The sequence below is a fragment of the Urocampus carinirostris genome, chromosome 12, assembly GCF_059441175.1.
Source record: "Urocampus carinirostris isolate Australia breed hairy pipefish chromosome 12, RoL_Ucar_1.0, whole genome shotgun sequence".
Lineage (NCBI taxonomy): Eukaryota > Metazoa > Chordata > Actinopteri > Syngnathiformes > Syngnathidae > Urocampus > Urocampus carinirostris.
The window spans coordinates 31,382,479-31,402,746 of NC_142360.1; the positions used below are offsets into that span (position 1 = coordinate 31,382,479).

The window sequence follows — 20,268 nt, forward strand, 5'->3', positions numbered from 1 at the left end:
TAAATGCAATTTAGTCAATTTAACAGGACTAGATGTCTTCCTATGGGATTAGACTGACCTCTGTGTAACAGTGTTACTCTCACACTTGATCCTGATAATATAGACCCACAGCAGCCTGTATAGTGACTCCAGAGCCACTCGGGACATTTTGGGGTCTTTGTTCTGGTAAAAACAGAGAAACTTGTGAGTGGCCAAGTTTCATCTCACATTTACAATAGATTCATACTGAGTGTAAAATTTTGATTTCATGACAAATTCAATATTAATTGCTATTTTCATGCCAACTTCAACAACAGCTTGTGTGTACGTGAGTAGTAGTCTACATGTTTTAAATGGAGGAGCAGTTTAGCCGATCAGTACCTTGACTTTAGGAATAACTAGCTATTTTCTAAGATCCAATTACTGACTTATGAACAGAACCTGATTAACATAGGGTTGAACTATGAAAAAAATGGTCTGGATAAAAAATTAGCAACATACATGATAAAAGAACCTGTAGGCAAAAATTCAACAACAAAAATCCCACAAAAACATGACAACTCTGCAAGCGCTTCACAATTATGCCACAAATATTTAGTACAACTGTTTGATGTAGGCCCAAAGAGCCATTACTAATTACTCATGTTGTATACATCCCCTAGAATGACAATGGATATAATAGTAGAAGTGATTTGTATGTACAGGAGAGAAAGTGAATATAGTATTTAATGCATATGCAACATTGCATTGCACTGATGTTTAGACAAAACAATAGCCATAAATATGGCAAAAACTAATGAACATAAACACACACTTAACATGCATTCATAACAGAAACCTCACTTGGAGAATCTGGCTAATCATTACAGAAGAGGAGCGACAGTTTTGTTGTCATACCTTTCAGAATATCTAAACTGTGAAAAAAACATTCCCTGCAGGAACTTGCCTAATCCGACACGTAAGCTTGGAGATGGACGTAATGCAACAGATCAGAGATCGGAACATGCATGACTGAACTTATCATTGTGCTTTCATGTGCATATTTCTACTGGAGCTTTCATCATGCAAATGTCAACCTGGTTGGCCAAACATCAGGACGGGAGGATTTATAATGTAAAAATGTAAGGGCAGGGGGATTTCAGCATTCAGAAAGAAAATAAGCAGCAAGGAACACAGTTTCAGTCAAAACATGAGGGTTTTTATTTTTGTATTAACTCTATATCAGTTTGTATTTCATCTCTACATTAACAGTAAAAATATTTTCCATAACAGAAGCTTTTTTTTTATTGTCAAAGTTTCCTGCCAAACACCTGTCAAATAGAGTAGATTTTCAATTTCTGTGCCACACATTTTTTCCACAACAATAATTTTACCAAACATTAATTACCTTTCAAATGTTTGGGGATCACAATTATGCCACAAATATTAGTACAACTTTTTTTTCATTAACCAAATTAGTTGCAAAATAAATAAAAACTATTGTTGAGAAATTGAGAAGTTTAGACAATGCTTTTTATTTAAAACAAATGTATCCTTCAAACTTTGCTTTCATCAAAGAATGGATATGTCTAAGTGACCCCAAACCTTTGAACAGTAGAATATATTCTTTATTATCAACAAAAACAACAACAAATGCTACTATACCATAGTGAGCCATTGTGACCAGCTCCTTCGCTCCTATTGGTGGCCAAAGAATAAACACCAGCAGGGTCCCTAGTAATCTCCTCGATAAACAATTGCTAATGCAAACCAGCTAAACAACAACTTCCCTTATACTTTTGACTAGCAAGCTGCAGGAACCCTAGTAACATAGGGGTTATGTTACCCAGTGCGCTTTTGTGTGACGTCACAAGGCACCAAACAACTCACCTGCAGCGTCTCAATCTGCTTTCGGATGCTGTTGTTAGATGGCATCTGGAGCGGGTGGATGTGAGATGGGGGTGAAGATAACATGACAGCAAGCAAAGAATAAAGGTTGGTGGGGAGAATAAAAAAAGACATATCAAACATGCGAGTTATAAACAAGAAAAAAATAAAACCAACCACGACCAGACATACAGAATATGTTAGGGATTTTCAGCTTTCCGGTGGTATTTTATGATACACCTGGACATGCACTGACCTCTTAAAGTGAAATAATGTACATACTCTTAGGATTTCAAATGCCTTACTATGTGTTGCCTTATTACTTTTGTGTAACTTGCCATTTTTTCAAAAAGAAGCCCAATAGGATCGCTTCAATTCATAAAAATTTAGATCCATCTAATTTATTTGTTGTGAGACTGACTAAAGTAGTTCAATGTAAACAGAAAATATTGTTTGTGTGATATGCAGGTATTATTTTTAGTTTTAGAGGATCACCCTCACATGATTAGCAATGAGTGCATAAAATTTAATGAGGTGCACTCTGGCCAGGCAGTCGACATGTTACATAATTTTCCATAGCATTTGTTATTGATGTTGACTGGTAGTATGACTTTCCATATTTATTTTAAATTTTTGCTGCTAATATTTGAATTTACAAATTCACGTAAAAACATAAAATAGCTTGGATATTTGATTTTACAGATTTTGCAGGATTTTAACTGGCCACACGAGTATAAAAAATATTGAACAGTTGTTATAGTGCATCCAAAGGGAGACAGCTTAATATACATGTTATGGCCCATTTTATGTTTATTTTACAATTTCATATCAGGTCAAATTTGTCTATCAATTTTCAGTGCAGTTGGAAAATATTCAGCATTTTTCCAAGTTTTGTCATCCAACAGCTTCATCCAAAAATTGAATAAATTTGTTTTTACAAATACGAATTATAAACGCACATATGATAATGACAACCTAAAATAGATTTTTTGGGATAGTTGTTTGTTTTGGTCTCGCCGTCAGTCCTGACATACTGGTAAAAAAAATAATTCTCACGTCTTGATGTAGCTGCAACACAGCATTGAAGGAATGTTATTGGTGAGGTGATCAGAAGTGCCTGGTTCCAAATAGTTTAATACTTAATCTGATGACTGTAAATAATTTTCTCTTTCATGCTTGAGTGAAGCTAAAGGACGTTTCTAATGTCAATTCAGTTCTTGGTCAACTCCCTTCTAAAGCTCAATGTGGACAGGTGGCAAACTCAATGAAAGATTGTGTTTTTAAGAATTTTTTCTATTTTTCCAAAGAGGAAAAACACTGCAAAAATCCCAATTACCCAAGCTAAAAAAATGTTATGTCAAATACTGCACATACTTAAGTAGGATTATTTTAATCAAAAATAAAGTTCTACCCCACTACCCATATTGCAAATAGGTAGTTTATTTTATGCAGAGAAATATATATTTGGAATAAGGCTATTTAAAAAAAAAGAAAAAAAAAAATCCAGTGCCACGTTCCGGTATGCTAAAAATGTGCATTTATGATGTGCAGTGGCCCTTATTTTGAAATGGATCAATAGTCAACAGATAAAAGGGTGAGGATGATGTAAAACACATAGCATGCAGTGAAACACCCAAAAGGCCAAATTCATATTTAAATGAAATAGCAGAACATTGTTATCCGTTAATAGAGTTTAATAAATGAACCATTTTATTCAAGTAAAGCTAGTAATTAAAATTGATTTCAAATAAAGACAAATGAGAATAGTTAGTTCATAAAACTAAAATGTATAGCATTTTAGAGTTTGTTTTTCATGATCCATGAATTAGAATTTAATTATTCAAATGACTATTAACTATCTGGAAAACAATTGTGTGTTCTGTTTTGGACGTTTGGGGTTCCAGATCCAGTTTAAAAAAGGGATGAAGAAATTGTCGAAAGAAAGAAAAGGCAAGGCAAGCAAAAACAAAGCCAGCAACGTTTTCACCCTCAAACCAAGTGATGCAGTTAACCCTGTGGAAAATTTAAAGCTATACTTCAGAACAGAAGGCAAATACCTATTGCTCGACACTGATACGATTGTGAGAGGAGGGTGGTGGAAGGCAATTATTACTTGGTCTGGAGTTATTTGATTCAGAGCCGTTGAGTTATTGACAAATGACCCCTTTGTTCTCAGTGAGATCCTTGTCTGGTGTTCCGAGAAAAGTAAGAAGCCCCCCTCCATTCTGGGATGAAAATACGATGACTTTTACATGATTAGCACATTGAGCTGTTCCTATCTATGATCTACGATCTCTTTGTGTCAATGGGCTGGCATAAACTGACATGAATTCTGCCATTCAGGTTCAACAATGCACTCGCAGCTTGGCTACGTCACACTTTTTTACAATCATGGAAAGGGCTCTATAGATAATAATTGAGTTCAATACGAAAGACAAAAATTGAAAGAAAGTCCTGCGTGTATAAAAAGCAGAAAAATTAGCCAAATTTGGACACATTTTAATGATATTGATTGCTCTGAAACAAAAAGCATTCAATCTTTCAATCTTAAAGAATACTGATCTTTGGGTTTTTGTTTTAATTATTTTAATTTAGATTTTTTTGCATGTTTGTCAGAGGATCTGTGTCTGAATTGGTTAAAATGGTACATGGTCGGCATTTATAAAGCGCTTTTCAAGTCAATGAAGACCTCCCAAAGTGCTTTACAATGTGCTTCACACGTACCCATTCACACACACACTCACACACCAATAGGGAGTCAGCCATGCAAGGCGCCTACCTGCTTATTGGGGGCATTAAGGATTTAGTGTCTTAATTAAAAATAATTATTTTTGGAAATATTGTATTTATTTATAACACTGAAAAGTAATTTTTTTTAATGTTTTTGCATTTTCAGGGATTTTGTGTTGTTTGTTCGACTTTGTCTGAATCCTTTCAGTGTGAAAAAAACTAAAATCGTTTTGTATTTTACATTTCTTTTGGTAGAACTCTAAATAATTTAATTTATATTTTAAGTGTTTTTCAGGGCTTCCGTGCAAAACATTTGAAATTACTAAATAATTTGGTGCATAATGTTTTATTATAATTGATAATATATCACTAAAACCAAAAAAAAAAACCCGAGGAGTAGTTTGGGACCCTAAAGACCAGGCTGTTCTCAGTGAGCCGAACCAATAAAGGCAGCAAAAACGTTTTCTAAATAGAGGTGTCCTTAAAATTTTCTTCATTTATTGCGTGGTCTATAGAGTCAAACTGCCAAAAAACATGGCAATGGCAATAATTTCAGCACTTCTCCCAAAATTCAAGTATTTTCCTGACCTTGAAAAAACAAAATTAAAATTAATTTTCAAGGATTTCAAGCACCCATACAAAACCCTGTTTTAGTGTTGGCCTGGCCTGAAGAGGGATGGGTGCCACCAGGCTGTAGTTGCCCTAGACACACCACAGGAAATGGTGCCACATACGAACCTAGTGGTTAAGGCATCCAAACACCATAGGCTTAGGATAAGGTTAGTGTGTGCATTTGTAAATGTTTGTTAGTCCATGTTGAAGTTTTGTTGACAAAAACACCAAAGAGTTAAAAGAGAGAAGAAGAAAAAAATCATTATGACAACTCTGAAAATGACGGCAATTCGTCAACCATAATCAATATTGTTGTACAGAGCCAAATACTACAAATCACAAGGTTGTACAAACACCACCAAAACACACGGATCACCCAAACAATCTAGGATCAATCAAGGGAAAAGTGGGATCAAGAATCATCGAGTTGGATCATCTTGTCTATTAGAGAGTGAAGCGGTAATAGGAGACTTGATTCTGAGAGGATATTGACAGAACTGAAGACAAACAGTACAGAAATGTCATTGTAGAGAGTAAAATGTGAACATCTCTGGTACAAAATAAAAATAATGTAATTACTAAGTTTGCTGAAATGCATTTAGGTCATCTTCATATGGGTCCACACAAAAAATCTGAGCAGAGAGGCTAATCATTTTTAATAGACCAGCATTTTAAGTTGTCATAAGACACTAAATGATGATAACCGGTACTCGGCATTTTATCCTTTCAGCGTGAAATACGGTTTTTTTCTCCTCGTTGTGAACAAAGACAATGCTGTCAGTCAAGTGCTATTCCTGTCCGGATCTGCTGCTTGACAATGAGTAGGACAGAACATTATGATCTCCAGACAGAACCACAAGGCAAAGCATTCAAATCCAAGGCAGCTTCTGATCAATCAGCATCAACGGGTAACCGATCATAACAATGAGAGCAAAACAGTAACGTTGTTGGTTTCTATGACCAAAATACCAACATGGTCTTAAGCAACGACAGTCATGAGGACTCAAAAGTGAATTCAGGCATTGTCGAGTGCAGGCCACAAACTCTAAACTATCTTTGGTCGAACTGTGCTGATCGCAAATCTTGAGGGGTTACCTTTAGATGTGAGAGGCAGTTCTGCAGGAAGATATGCCAGTTGTTGAGGAAGAACTGTTTTTGGCTGACACACAACAAGCAGGTCACCAACGGATAGAGGGCCTGGAAAGTTCAAAAACAGGTTCAGCACCCCTACTTGAATTATCAGTTTCTGGCCCAAGGTCTTAATAATTTAATGTTATTTATAGTGGTGGCTTGTAGCTTGTTAGCCTAATAGCAATGAAATGTGTCATATTAACCACATTGCTCAGTCTAATTTCAAATGGCAGGCATATTACATGCACTCCTGGGCCATATTATTAGCAACTGAATATTCCAAAAGACATACAAGTACACAAAAAAAAAAATTAAACGTAGTGGATAAAAGACCTGCAGGACACGGCCTTCCACATTTTTATAGACATTACAGCCATGTTTTTAGAAGAAAGTAAGGGGTGGTTATGACCAAAGAGTGCTTCTTTCTGGAGCTGAGGTCAAACGTAGTCTGGTACAGTTTTTCCACAAAGTTCTTCAGGCATGGCACGTTTACTTCATTTTTCACTGCCTGGATAAAAAAAAAAAAAAAAAAAAAAGACTTATCACCCCGAGAAAGGGATCCAAATAACACAATTGCACTCAAGCCTTTGAATGGAGAACAAAAAAGGAGAACTAGCTTTACTTACAGCTGCGACTGGGATGAGGATCTCCACAAAAAGACCGGCGAGTGCGTGTTTTATGTCCTTGTCCTTGACTTCCAGGAAGTACTGGGCACACTCCTACAAAGACATTAGGTCACACTTAAAAAGAAGTAATGACCATTCAAGCGGAATGATTGAAACAAGCAGCATGCCAAAAAGGAGGCACAGTTTCCGACTTTCCTGCTAAGACTATTGAGCCCGTATTGCAATGGGGGCTCTGAGGTTTAAATATTAGCTCTCAAAACCAATTAAAGTCTTTCTCTAGTTACAATTACGTTTAAACACTGACACTAGGGTATGCAAACTTTATTCTTTGTCATGAAGTGTTAAGTTGAATAAATAAAGCAATTATAGTATAATTGAGCATGAAAGACGCTGAAATATTTGAAAAGTGATCGATTGAAGTTTTAGTACAAGACACTTCAAAATGTTAGGCTTGTTCCTAGAAGCAATGTTTGTCCGTTTTTAAATGATATTTCACAATTGATGATATTTTTGGGAAAACTAAGTGTTGTTTGTCATTTGTGTATAAATTAAGGAAATCTAATAGCAAAGAAGTTTGGATGCAAGATCGTTACAAAACTGTGGTTGGGTGAAATGAGGACATAAACCACTGCAGACTTCATCAAAAGTGCTTATGAGGCAACAAGTAATGCTTCACAAAGAGATGCATGGGAAAAAAATCTTTTTGGAAAAACAAGTAACAGTTATTCATCTGGTTTTATGAGGCGCTACTGGATTTGTACAGAGCGGTAAAGTCATAAAAAAAGAGACCGGTGTGATTTAGCAAACAATCTTATCAGACCAAACGTTTATAGGCATGCCTAGCGTGTACACAGCAGTGGGAGCATATCCTTGATATCCTGCATAAGGTCCATGCACAAAAAAGGCTCCTTGTCTTTATATTTTGGGACAACTTTAACAAACTAGTAAGAGAACTACATGTTAAATCAATCACTGGTGTGAATGTGTGTTTAGAAGAAATGCTCTAAATCAAGTGGCAATAGATTTGAACAAGGGCAGAGGTGTAGAAAAAAAGTGTTTTTGTACATGGGCTGAATATCAGGAATATGTTTTGAGTAATTTACCTGCATGAAAAGAAAGGATGCCTCAAAATCCTCGACGGGATACATCTTGACCCGAAAGAACTTCATGCCCATAATGAGACTGATGATGCACTGTACTATGTAGGGACTCTGTTCTTTTTTCCGGAGCTCATCCAACTCAGTGTTGAACTTTTTTGTCACTGCTAAAAACCTAAAAACACAGACACCCAAACATTATAATCATTCTTAATCATTTCTACATTGTTTTGTAGAATTTGCAAATCGGTGGTGGATAATTACAAAGTTTTGGTGTAGGTACAATTTGTTTTTGCCCAAGAAGGTATTTGCAAAATTAAAAACTGTTGTGTCGTCCGACTACTGCATAGAAAAAATGTCATATATGGATTGAATGAAGAGTATTTCAGCTTTATACAGAATTGCTTAGAGTAAAATGTTTTTGAACACTGTTTAATTTAGAATTGGTAATATTTTTTCATTGTCATTTCAAATACATTTTACAGAGATTTTTCTTAAATATTATTATGTTTTCCTTTTTTTCTTGTTTGTTTAACAAAATTACTTTGCAGCATTAATGACTTGCCGCATAATCTGTGTACAGGAGAAACAAAAAAGGACTCACTTTGACCGAGTGAGAACTCCAATAACCTCTGCATACAAGTCAGCGATGATGTGCACATTGCCTGTGTTGGGGCCACAATATCTGCAAAGAATAAAAAAGCTCTTTGCCTTATTGAAAACTGCCACACGAAATCAAAAAGTACTTCACCCCAGGCTACTTTTTACCCATTCACAGTATGAGACAAATTAAAAACCAAACAGAACATATTAATTATAATAGCAAACCTTCTAGTGGCTTAATACTAAAACTCAGACTGAGTCAGACAACATTACATAAGCTAACTATAATAAATATAAAAATATTTAAACACAATAAAAACAAAACCAATGAGACAAGACATTCTCATGCGATCTTCAAAGTCAGTGAAAGTGGTCGTGTTTACTTACCCCTCTTTGTGTTTAAAGTGCTTAAATGCCAGGTTTAGAACTTCATGCACTAAAGTGTCTGGCACGGGATGAAGAGGAATCTGTGACAAACAGAAAGAAAACACTCATACAAGTCAGCAGTGATAATTTTTTTTTAACTTGTATCGCCACATTTCATTTCCTTCAGGATCTGAGCACAGCCAAGGGCAAGTTAGAGCCGGTCTCTCGGGGGTACGGCTTTTGGAATGTTGCTTCAAAATTTGGACAGTCCCCTTTGGCTATGCACCCAGGCTGGAAATGCTGGAAGTGTTGATTTACAAGGCACCCCATGTACATCAAGGTCTCAATGACAACAATAACGTACATTCCTAAAACGATTACTTTTAAACAGGAAAAAAACAAAACATGTTTCTTTATGTGCCATTTAAAGGTGAAATTTAAACCTGTCAATGATGCACATGCATCAAATTGACTGAGGTTTCTTTTTTTTTTTTTTAATATAATTCTTGCTTTTCCCACTAGAAGAGCTCCTCCACATAAATAATTATTTGTAGCATTATCATTAATTGTAGTCCCAGTGGGCTTCCTCCAATAATTAACATGAAGTAATAATAATCTAATGGTAGCACAGTAAACTCATATGCTTGAGTTAAAAATGGGCATGCGTCATTTTCCATGTTAGGGGAACTACAGTCTCTCATTTCATGAGTATAATTTGAATACAGGAATTTTACCATAAAGTCTATTCAGTTTTTTTTAAATCAGAAGTTAAATCAGAACTTTATTTTTTTGCAGACATTTTTTTTCATTCAAATTTTTACACTTCTGCTCATCCAGTGACGTTCCACCTGAATGCAGAGTGCTAGCACTCATTGTACCTAAAACAACAAAACATTCAAAGCAGCATTCAAAGTGTCAACAAGGGCTCACCCGTTTCAGAACCTCCACTGACACCAGGCAAAACAGGAAATCTATGGCTAAATCCCTTCTCTCAAGAAGGTAGTCTTTATCTCGATGCTGCTCATCCCTGCCGTAAAAGGAAACGAACAAATAAATGAGAGGAGAAAACTGCAGAAAAAAATATATGCTTGGTTTCATTGAAGAAGCTTACCCTTTGGACTTTGTGCTGGAACGGGGTCTGTACTCGTATGACTCGTCTTCAGTACCGCTCTGCCGCCGGTACCAGTCGAACAGCGTACGCAGCAAGGAGGGCAAACAGTGTTCGGCTATGGAGCTCATAGAGCTTATTAACTATAAAATAGGAATACAAAAACAATGAAGTCAATGGAGCCAAATGCATTCAGCATAGTAAAAAAAAAACTACAATTTAATGTCAATATCTGGAAATATTATAAAAGGTGTAGAGTAGGGGGGGATCAAACTCATTTTAAACAAGGGCCACATCAGCATATCGACTCACGGCCTGAAGTAACTTATAACTAAATGTATTTGAATAGCTTGTCAAATAACTCAGTTAATTGCATTGAAAAAAAAATGTCACTCGACATAAATATTATATATCAAAATAACAACATCTTGGACATTTAAGGAATCCTTTAATTCACATTTCCACTCATTGGCATTGATGAGCAAACACTGCCATGCAGTGACAGTGAGCATTCACTTCGCTGGTGTGGTAGTTGACAAGCATTGTGCGATCTGTAGTTTTTGGTCGGAGCACCAATCTATTTTCAGACACAGTTTAAGCTTTTGTGGGCCACATTAATACTCTTTTGGGCCACATTAATACATGTTGTGGACCACATTTGGCCCAGGAGTGGGGAATCTATGGCTCAGAGATAAAACTGAACATGCACAATTTTTACATGCAAGGCCGCTTTTAGCATGTGCAAAGCCAGGAAGACACTAGAAAAGAAAACGGTTATTTTCAGTGTATATAGGGCAGTCTCAACTACCATTTTCAGTGACTGACCCTATTTTGTCTGTACATCGCAAAATAATATTTTATATGGAAGGTCATTGAACAATTTAGGTTCACTGTTGAGAACTATATGATGAAAACCCAAGGAACAAACTTTAAACACCTTAAAACTCCAGCAAAGCACCCAGGGCAATTTGATTGGGTGAGCGGTAGGAATGGGCGGAGCTTTACACACAGTGTGCACACTCATTTTGTGAAATTTTTGCAAAATAACTGCATGGACCTTGTTTTAAAATCATAATTTAAAATGATAATTTTTAAATGAGCCTTTTCACTCCTAAGTAACTGCAGAAGGGAGACAAATTTTAAGTGGTGTATTGACATGGGACACAAACATCATAGGTCAGACTTTATCGAATCATGTAATGTCACACAGTGAAATATCATTAATGTGCTGAAGAATTAGCTTTTGTCTGGAGATGAGGTCTGGCGTTTTTGTCGAATTTTCTCTGAAAATATCTGGTTTAGACGAAAACAAAAACAAACAAAAAAAAAAACACGACACAGATGAATATTTTGGACATGACATGTGGGTCAGTGGGCATGCAGGGCGTCAACTGTGGATGACAGCCAGCGAAGTTACGCAAGACACACGCCCACCGCTGCCCCTCGTGGGGCCAGGCAGCCAACCCACATGGCACACACAAGTGCCCAAGTAGAGACAAAAACACACATAGTTGAAACAGAAAGACAGACATCAAGAAAAGAAAAACACCCGCAAACAGAGAAATAATGCCAGCAGCCAGTAGAATATTTTGTGGCTCCGATGACACAGCGCTTCCAAGCCAACTGAATTTCTCTTGCTGTATATACTCCTCATCTGCCTCGTGCTGCCACGAACAAAGCTTTGCAGCGGGCCTTATTGTACACATGATCGGCCGCTGAATGGGGCATTGATTGTGTGCAACCAGGGGGGAGGAGGGATTCAAATACTGCGCACAAGTATAGAACTTGGCAGTGGGGTCCTGGAGAGTGGGGCGCGGGGGTACATTCACACCATCGTACTGACCTGGTCAAACTGTGCATCCTCTCCTCTTTGGAGAGACCGGGACAGAGGTTTTTCCTGGGGGAAGATGAAGAGATTCACTTGAAAAGCAAGTGATACACTTTTAGAAAAATATTTTGTTTGTTTGTACTTATAAAACAGTGGTAATCAGATTAAGTGAGTAGACAGTGGGACTGTGTCCTTTATTGAATTACCGATGAGATAATAAACTATAATCTACCAAACAAAAACTTATTTTATTAACATTTTTAAAGCACTATAAATAATATATATAATATTTATGTACAATATATTTTTTATTTTAACTCAAAAACGAATTTGTTGATGCAATACAACATTAAATCAATAATATATATATCATATAAATCCCTAAAATAGGTTATTGTAAATAACATAAGACTTAACATATTGCATCAGGGGTAAGATCTTAGGTCCAAGTCAGAGCCAGTCCCGAATTTCAGCTCGAGTGACGTTTGGGTTGGTCTGGCTTCTCTCATGCTCCTATTTTTCTCTTTTTCTTATTAAATGAATGCATGTTTATAAAAATGCATACTAAAACCATGTGTGGATACAAAAAAAGCAATTGTTGAAAATAAATAAATACAAATAAATAAATAAAAATAAAAATAAATTATATATATATAAATGTATGAAAAAAAAACCTCTTTTAAAGTGCTGTGCTATATTCTTAAGGACGTACCGCTGCTGCGGTATATGGGCCAATTTTTGAGCAGTCAAAATGACAGCGTCTTTAAAAAGTTTCCCGTCAACTCTTAAAAGTTCATCAATGATGGAAATTTTTGGGTAATGTAACCTCTGCACACACAGAAATATAAAAGATGCTAATGTTTATCCAGTCCTGTTCAATTTTAATTTCGTTACAAAAAACAGACTTTAATTTGTTATCATAAATCACCTCTCCTCCTGAGACCTCACAAATAAAATATGAAATTTCGTTTTGCTTCAAGCTCGGTCCTGCAAATCAAGTTAATTGGTTGGGCTCGGCCTGGGTCGGGCATTAATGCCTGTGGGCCTGGTTCGGATCAGGCTGAATTTTTTTAGGCTCGATCTTACCTCTAATTGCAACGCCTTAAACTAATAACATTTTTTTTATCTTGATTGTAAAAGTCAATTATATAATTAAGCCATTCTTTAACTGGAATTTCAAAACCAGAAGGAACAAGCCTATTATCAAAATTACCCCTTTTACAACTTTTAGACTATGTGACCACATAATCCGATTTTGCGTAGCAGAAAACAATGAGTGCAGAACGTTAAGCATTAATCTACACACATAAACCTAACGAGCTTCCTCTAATGCCTCCCGCTCACGTCTCGTCCATTTATGAGGTGGCTGAGAAGTTGTTAAATAGCCACTTACCAGCGGTTCGGCCATCACCATCTCGATCTTCTTCTCGGCTAGCACGGCAAACTCCGCGAAAAGGCTTTTGATGACAAACTCCCCGGGCTTGAGCTCGGGGTCGATGGTGATGATAGACATGGCTCTGAGGTTGTGTTTTTCCCACGACAAGGGAGTTGCCGAGGCGGGGGCGCGCCGTCTACTCACACTGCTGCTGCTGACTGGCGCAGACGCTGTGGGCCCAAGAGATCAGGGAAAGATGCCGAGTTTAGACAGGGAATGTTGTAAATTTAAAAATCTAATGTATCTTATGTAAATCTTGTGTATAGGTCTAAAAAACACAAGTGTGCATTCTGTACACAACCCACACTTCTGTCTGACTTGCTCCTTCTAACTCCCCCAGAAGAAATATTTTTACATCTTAAATTCAAACGCATGTATCTGGTGCATTTTTCGAGAACAAATTAAGAAGCTAGATCTATGATCAATGTGTGCACTTGTAAACTATTAAATCATTAATACACTAGTTATGGAATGCTATGAGACAGCAAACAAGTCATACCCATACTGTGGTAAAACAGGCAGGAGTTTAATGCAAAAAATCTGCTCATCTAAATCAGACTAATAATACAAGTGTCTTCCGATGCAGATGCTGTACTATTTTAAGGTATTGTATCAGCGAGTAAAATGAATAAATCACTGATATGAGTTTTAAATTTCAGTAAATTACAGTATTAAATATACTGTACTGGTGCTTTTTTGATTGCTGCTATGACAGGATGCGGATTTACAGGAAGTTATTGTACAGCGCAACCTATGAGGTAGAGTTAGGGCCCGTGTTCAACAAAGCTTTTTCCTTCTCTGAGCAAATTTGTATAATTGCTTGCAATAGCAGTGCTGCATTTTAACGCTCTGTTGATAACGCCACTAGTGCAACCAGGCGGTGGTCAGATTTTCTGCGTAGATTGCTTAGCACTAAACTTTTTTTCTGGTTGCAGAGAGTATAAAATGTTCAATTTGGTATTAATGTCAAGTTTTACCCAGCCATCTAAACACATTGCAGGTGGGGTGGATTATCTCACAACAACCATTGAGAGTGCCAGCTTTAGTATGGGGGAGATACGTAGCAAAAATACACAACATGGCATTTACAGTCATTTATATAATGAGAAATTTGAAAGTTATTTTGGTTAAGTTCGCATTTATATATGTTTAAAAAAATTATCATATTTTAAAAGTACAAATTTGAGAGACTCTGGCAAGACTAATCAAGCCCCGGTGGCCAGGCAGAATCTTCTTATGTATAGTAAACACTGCGAGCAGCTGTTTTGACAGACTCAAGCGTTATAAGGTTAAGGCAAGTGAGTTTTAAAGGTTCTAAAATCTTGCAATTTAACCAAATCATATTTCGGCAAGCTTTTAAACCAATGACTGTAGAATTTTAAATTCACTAAAGTCTTCAACTATAAGGAAACTGAAAAAAAGCACAGATGCTATATGACCCTAGCAAGAACAGCAGCCATATACAACTCAATAGTGGAAAATGGCTTTAACCCCCATGAAACGCACCGTTACGCATCGTCATGCACACGGCTCATAGTCATAACTTTAAAAGGTGTGCGTGTGTGAAAGATTATGTGAGGAGTCTAGCATAACTTCAGTCTGAGCTCACAACGGGGCTAGCAAAAAAGTGATGCCAGTACATCAGCTCCCCTTTACAATTGGTGGTTGCTTCTCGTCTCTGGCTTCAGGTATAATAATCATTATTTTGAATAATTATTTTTAGAAGATTTTTGCTGTGTGAGGGGGGGGGGGGGGGTTATACTGTCAAATATTTATTTACATTTACTATTTAGGAAGTTTTTCTTCCCAGTGGTCAGATTTATATCTTACTTGTTCCTGTAAAATGATTTATTCACAAGTAATATTTGTGTTGAAAAAGTATATGTGATCAACAAACTGATTATTTAGGTGTGTACATCTTTAATTGGGTTGACAAGTGACTCATTTATACACAGTACAATCCCAAAATAAAATTACTCTGAAAACGACTGTCGCGAAATGGGGATCTACATCCAATTTGATACAAAACATCTTGCTTTCTAAGAAGTCTTTGTAAATCACCAGCCTAATATGATTGCCGTGGTACATTTTCCATTTTGTGTCTCATCTTAAGAATTTCTTGGTATTTTGAGCACGTTGTGGCTAACTGTAGCGTATCAATTATGTTGTGTCATTGCAACACAGAGAACCTTTCAAGCCACCCTTGTCTTCATTATTATATTGCAATGATGTACCACAACCTAGCCTCCCCCTTAATAACCAATCAATGCTGTGGGTATCCTAATGTTCTTCCTCCTGCCTGAAGCTAACTGGACCATCACGTACAAATGATTGATTGCTTCACGTTTTAACAACAACGAAAGAGCAGGGACAGAGAAAACACCTTAAAACTTTTTGGGACAACGACATGCCAATCAATCATTGGTGGCATGCAAAATGTCCATGCTTTCATGGGATGAACTTCAAATGTAGTGGGGAAAAAAACTGATTGTGCTGACACTTTTATGGGAAGTTCCCACTATTTTGTAAGTTCAGCTTCAGTTATGTAAATGGAATGTTGATTACACTTAATTCAACTCCCCACACCGACTTTGGGGTAAAAGAGTTACGAAATTGTAGCACACATATGTTACATGCATTTATTTACTGCAAAAATTAAAGACCCAAGGACACAAAAGCAATGTATTTTTGACATAGTAGAACAAGTTGTCACAAAAAAAAATTGTAGATGAGAAAATTACCGAGAAAAATAACCAACTATGAGTTGTTGATGTTGTTTCACTTTCCAAAAACCAAGGAAAACTGCAATCTTCACTTGTCTAAAAAAACAACGAAAACCTTTTCAGTTTTTTTCCTCTTTAAAATAAAACTCAATAATGGATTAGTTTTGAATTGTAGTAAAAGTTAAATACATAAACCTTAGAATGTAGTTATTTTCTGATTTCAACTTACTTTGCAACCTTGCCCCTCTGTTGGTTGCACGTTGGAATTGTATTTAACTGTTCATAAACAAGTATTGTAATGTTTGTGTAATGTTCTAAAAATCATAGACTCTTTTTAAACACTCTTGCTTGAAACAAACTACATACACACGCTGTGCTTTTCACTTAGAAAACATGATTACACAACTATTAGCAACTCCACCTTGTCACAGTTAAGAAGAAAAAAAAAACACTCCCGGCGGCCACTGTCAGGACAACCAGCAAAAACATCGCAATCACACATACAGCTGGAATGCATAGCTGAATCCCTTTTCTTTTTTTTTTCTTTTTAACTAGGATAAAGACCCACTGCTAATGTTGATGTGGCATGGCAGGGTCAAATGTATCATTGTGTCCCTTCAATTTGTTGACTGACAAGTCATTAGTAAACGACAGGTAAGAAAAAGATACAGTATTTTAACTAGCTGTAAAGTACATAGCAAATGGCATGCGGAAAAATAAATACAGAAATCACATAAAAGGAAGGTGATCTGTTTTGCTTTCTGGTTTGATGATTCCATTATTTGTTTTGAGAGGACCAACAACTATTAACGGGCTTAAAGAGAAGGGGACAGAGAGAGAGGGTTGGTGCCAGTATGAAGAGTGGAACATGGCATGCTAGTTGCACTATTGATCGCAATGCAGTTTTGTCGGATGGTCATACAGGTACAGGCTACTTCTGAAACCACTCCTTCACTCATGAATATCAGTGCAGCATGGTAAATAAATTAAACACTGACCTAAACTGGAAGCGAAGACATAGCATCACCTAAAAAGACAATTCACAATGTTGTTGCCAATATTATATTGCAATTTACTGCAACTGAATTTTACTAATCAGAGAATGTTGGGAGTAAACGTAAGGCAGAGAAAAAAGAACCAATTTAGATGTGTGATTTTAGAATGCCATTAATTAAAAGTATTTCTAATTACAACAGTTTATGTTCTGCCTTTTTCTTCTGTTAGATGTAAGTGGACTCATTTTTCTGAGACTCATTTTTCAATGACAGATGGCTGTACACAGACTGTTTAACATGACAAAATGTAATTTCTCCCTTTGCCATTAGTAAAGAAAGAGTGCAGTCATTTTACAGCCTTTTAAATATCCATCCATTTTCTGCATCGCTTATCCTCACTAGGGTCGCGGGAGCAATGGAGTCAATCCTAGCTATTTTTGGGCAGTGGGCAAGGGACACCCATACCTGGTTGCCAGCCAGTTGCATGGCACACAAAGACGGACAACTCATTCACTCATTCACACTTAGGGGACACTTTGGACTAAATTTGGCCTGGAGGAAACCCACGCAGGCACGGGGAGGATGCGGTAGCTGGAATTGAACCCTGGACGTTGCACTGAGGAGATGCTCGCTAATCACTCAGCTGCCATGCCCCTCTCCTTTTTTTAATATACTATAGAAAATGTGGGTTCATTTGGAAATTTTGTCCCATACAGTATACGACTTAATTGGTTTGTGACATTATAACGACTTTCTAACGGGCTGTTGGTCGCACTCATGCAACATGTTCAATCTATACCACACTGTAGCTGCATGCAAATTAAACTTGTGTGACACTATAATCTGCAGCAATGGCAACAAAATGATGAGTCATCAATGTGCTTAAAGCTACAATGAAAGGTCATTATTGCGCAGTACATGCATAGCTCCGGGGACATTAAAGATCAACACTGCAGCATCGTCTTGTAACATGATGACACAACGGACCAACTTGGTGAGAAGCTAGCAAAACATTTATCTTTGAGACTCACTGCAAAGATTTAGGCTGAGGTTGCACGCTTACAGCACATCTCTGCTGCAATAAAATAACACAAGTGTATCCATTTGTCCCCAATCCAGGGGGCCAGTTGTGGAATGGATGCCTTTTGGACTTCTTAGAGTGAACGCCGAGAAGTTAATAACAGGACAGAGACGGAAGACGGATCAATAGTCAGGAAACATTAGCTGCCCCTTAGGGGTTGGAGAGCAGGGTTATAAAAGCAGGCGTGGGGTTGGGTGTAGCGTGGGTGGGTGGAACAGAACGGACTGAGATTTGCGGTGAGTGCAACTAAATGAACCCAGCAAAGTAGATTTAGGGAGTGAAAACAGAATTGAGAGTGGCAGGAGGTTGCGTTAGCATAGAACTGGTCAATAATTGGACAGAGGCTAGTAACAAACTTTAATGGTTTTAGACTTATATTGAGGAAAAATGCTTTGTCAGAATCATGGTAAAAATGTGCTTTACTGAATATGAAAAACATAACAGGCATAACAGCATAGTCAAGTATTTGTCTGATAAAACTTTTTTTCTCTACCTTGTGATGTAACATCAACAAGCATATGCGGTAGTACTAACCCCTTGTGGCCACACTTTTACTTGCTGCACATAGGTTTTAAGGCAGTGTGATAGCACAACCTTCAACTTTGTTTGATAAGATGCTCTGTGATCGACCTAATGTAATATCTGATGTACAGCCTTAATTCTTTAACTTGATTGAACTATAATTTGGGCAAGTCTTATTAGTCAACCAAAATTCACACAGATTTCAGTCATTGTTATGGTTTGTTGAAAGTGGGTTTTTCTCCAGTCATTCATCTCATTCGGGTACAAAAACATGCAATCTCGCTATCCATAATATAGGTATTATTATAGAGGCAGCAAAGAAGACTGCCATTGCTGAGTTTTTGTTAGTGTGTATCTGTTGGTAAGCACCCAACTTGTTATGCATCAGTAGAGCAGTTTAATTCAAGGAAGTGAGAATAAAAGCCAGGGTCGAATGCAGTCACCTGAACGACGCAAGCCCGACTGTGTCTGGGCATAAGACAAGCAGTCATCCTGATTCCCCATTAGTAATTTTTACACAGGTTTAAGATTTAGGGGGAGCGCAATGCAACAATGCCATGCAGATAAAAGTGTGGTATGTAAACAGAAGGCACTCACAGCTACTGCTCCACGACTTGAGAAGAGATTTGATGCTGATTTCGAAGAAGACCGAATCCTGCAGGCTCAGCATGACGGCTCAAAAGTTTGGCATGGTCCGGCAAGGCACAATTTTCGCACTGATGTGCTTAATTTGGCTGTTCGTCTTTAAAGCCATTCATTAAATTAACAGTGCTGTTGCTATACCACACAGGTAGGGGCCAAAAGTAAACATCCTGGGATGAATGTTCCTTGACTCTGTAGAGTGGAGCCTCCAGGTTTTTAGCTCCAAGTTTTGGGGTTGACAGGCTGGTCCAACAATTCACTTGAGTGCCATTCCGCCAACTCATTCGTGCAGGGCATAGGGGACTAACAATCCAGAAATCATCCGGTTAATTAAAAAAAGTAAAAAGTACTAAAAATACTGCAACAAGAGAGAGAAATGGAATAACAGACTGCGATATTTTCTTTCCGCTGCTCTTCCTGTGTGTGAATGTGCCAGTACTAGCCTCCTAATACAGTCCCCCCCCCCCCTTCTTAGCTCCCCCTCAAAGCTCTTTTCCTCCCCATTCGCTCATAGGGCAGCCTCCTCCCCTTCCCGAGCATCGTTCTTTCACACAGACCCAAAGAGAGCGCAATAGAGAGAGAGCGAGAGAGAGAGATAGCAAGACCTGGTTTCGACAGCAAGCAGGAGAAGGCGGGAGAATGGAGACAGAAGCAGAAAGAGAGAGGGTGTGCTCCGTGATGATGATGATGTCATCAAAATGCTGCCGGTGTCAAGAGTGGCTACTGTGCGGAACGCTGCATTCACAGACACCACCCACCTTTCAGCTACTGGCCTATGAAAAGCCAGTTTCTGTCAAGCACCACGGCAATAACTGATGCGTCATTGCTGACTGTTGCGGGAGGGGAAGGAACAATGGGAGGGTCGCACGATCACAACACAGCCGTCACGGCTACGCCTTTGGAAAATAAATATAAGACAATATG

General features: G+C 37.6%; 1 protein-coding gene across 7 annotated transcripts in view; it reads right to left on the reverse strand.

Moving 5' to 3' along the window:
• fryl (furry homolog, like) overlaps positions 1-20,268 on the reverse strand; it is an 85,928-nt gene that overhangs the window by 38,784 nt on the left and 26,876 nt on the right. For 4 of the 7 annotated variants that reach the window (XM_088350011.1, XM_088350007.1, XM_088350006.1 and 1 more), the window contains exons 3-14: positions 13,340-13,551; positions 11,962-12,015; positions 10,122-10,261; positions 9,941-10,037; positions 9,032-9,111; positions 8,646-8,726; positions 8,048-8,216; positions 6,945-7,037; positions 6,728-6,826; positions 6,283-6,384; positions 1,849-1,893; positions 59-162 (exon numbers count right to left, since the gene is read on the reverse strand). In XM_088350011.1, the coding sequence (XP_088206137.1) occupies positions 59-162; positions 1,849-1,893; positions 6,283-6,384; positions 6,728-6,826; positions 6,945-7,037; positions 8,048-8,216; positions 8,646-8,726; positions 9,032-9,111; positions 9,941-10,037; positions 10,122-10,261; positions 11,962-12,015; positions 13,340-13,459 (1,184 nt within the window). In that variant the 5' untranslated portion in view covers positions 13,460-13,551. Of the gene's footprint in view, positions 1-58; positions 163-1,848; positions 1,894-6,282; positions 6,385-6,727; positions 6,827-6,944; positions 7,038-8,047; positions 8,217-8,645; positions 8,727-9,031; positions 9,112-9,940; positions 10,038-10,121; positions 10,262-11,961; positions 12,016-13,339; positions 13,552-19,299; positions 19,759-20,268 lie in introns of those variants that run through there. The other 3 variants (XM_088350009.1, XM_088350012.1, XM_088350010.1) reach the window with 2 other exon arrangements.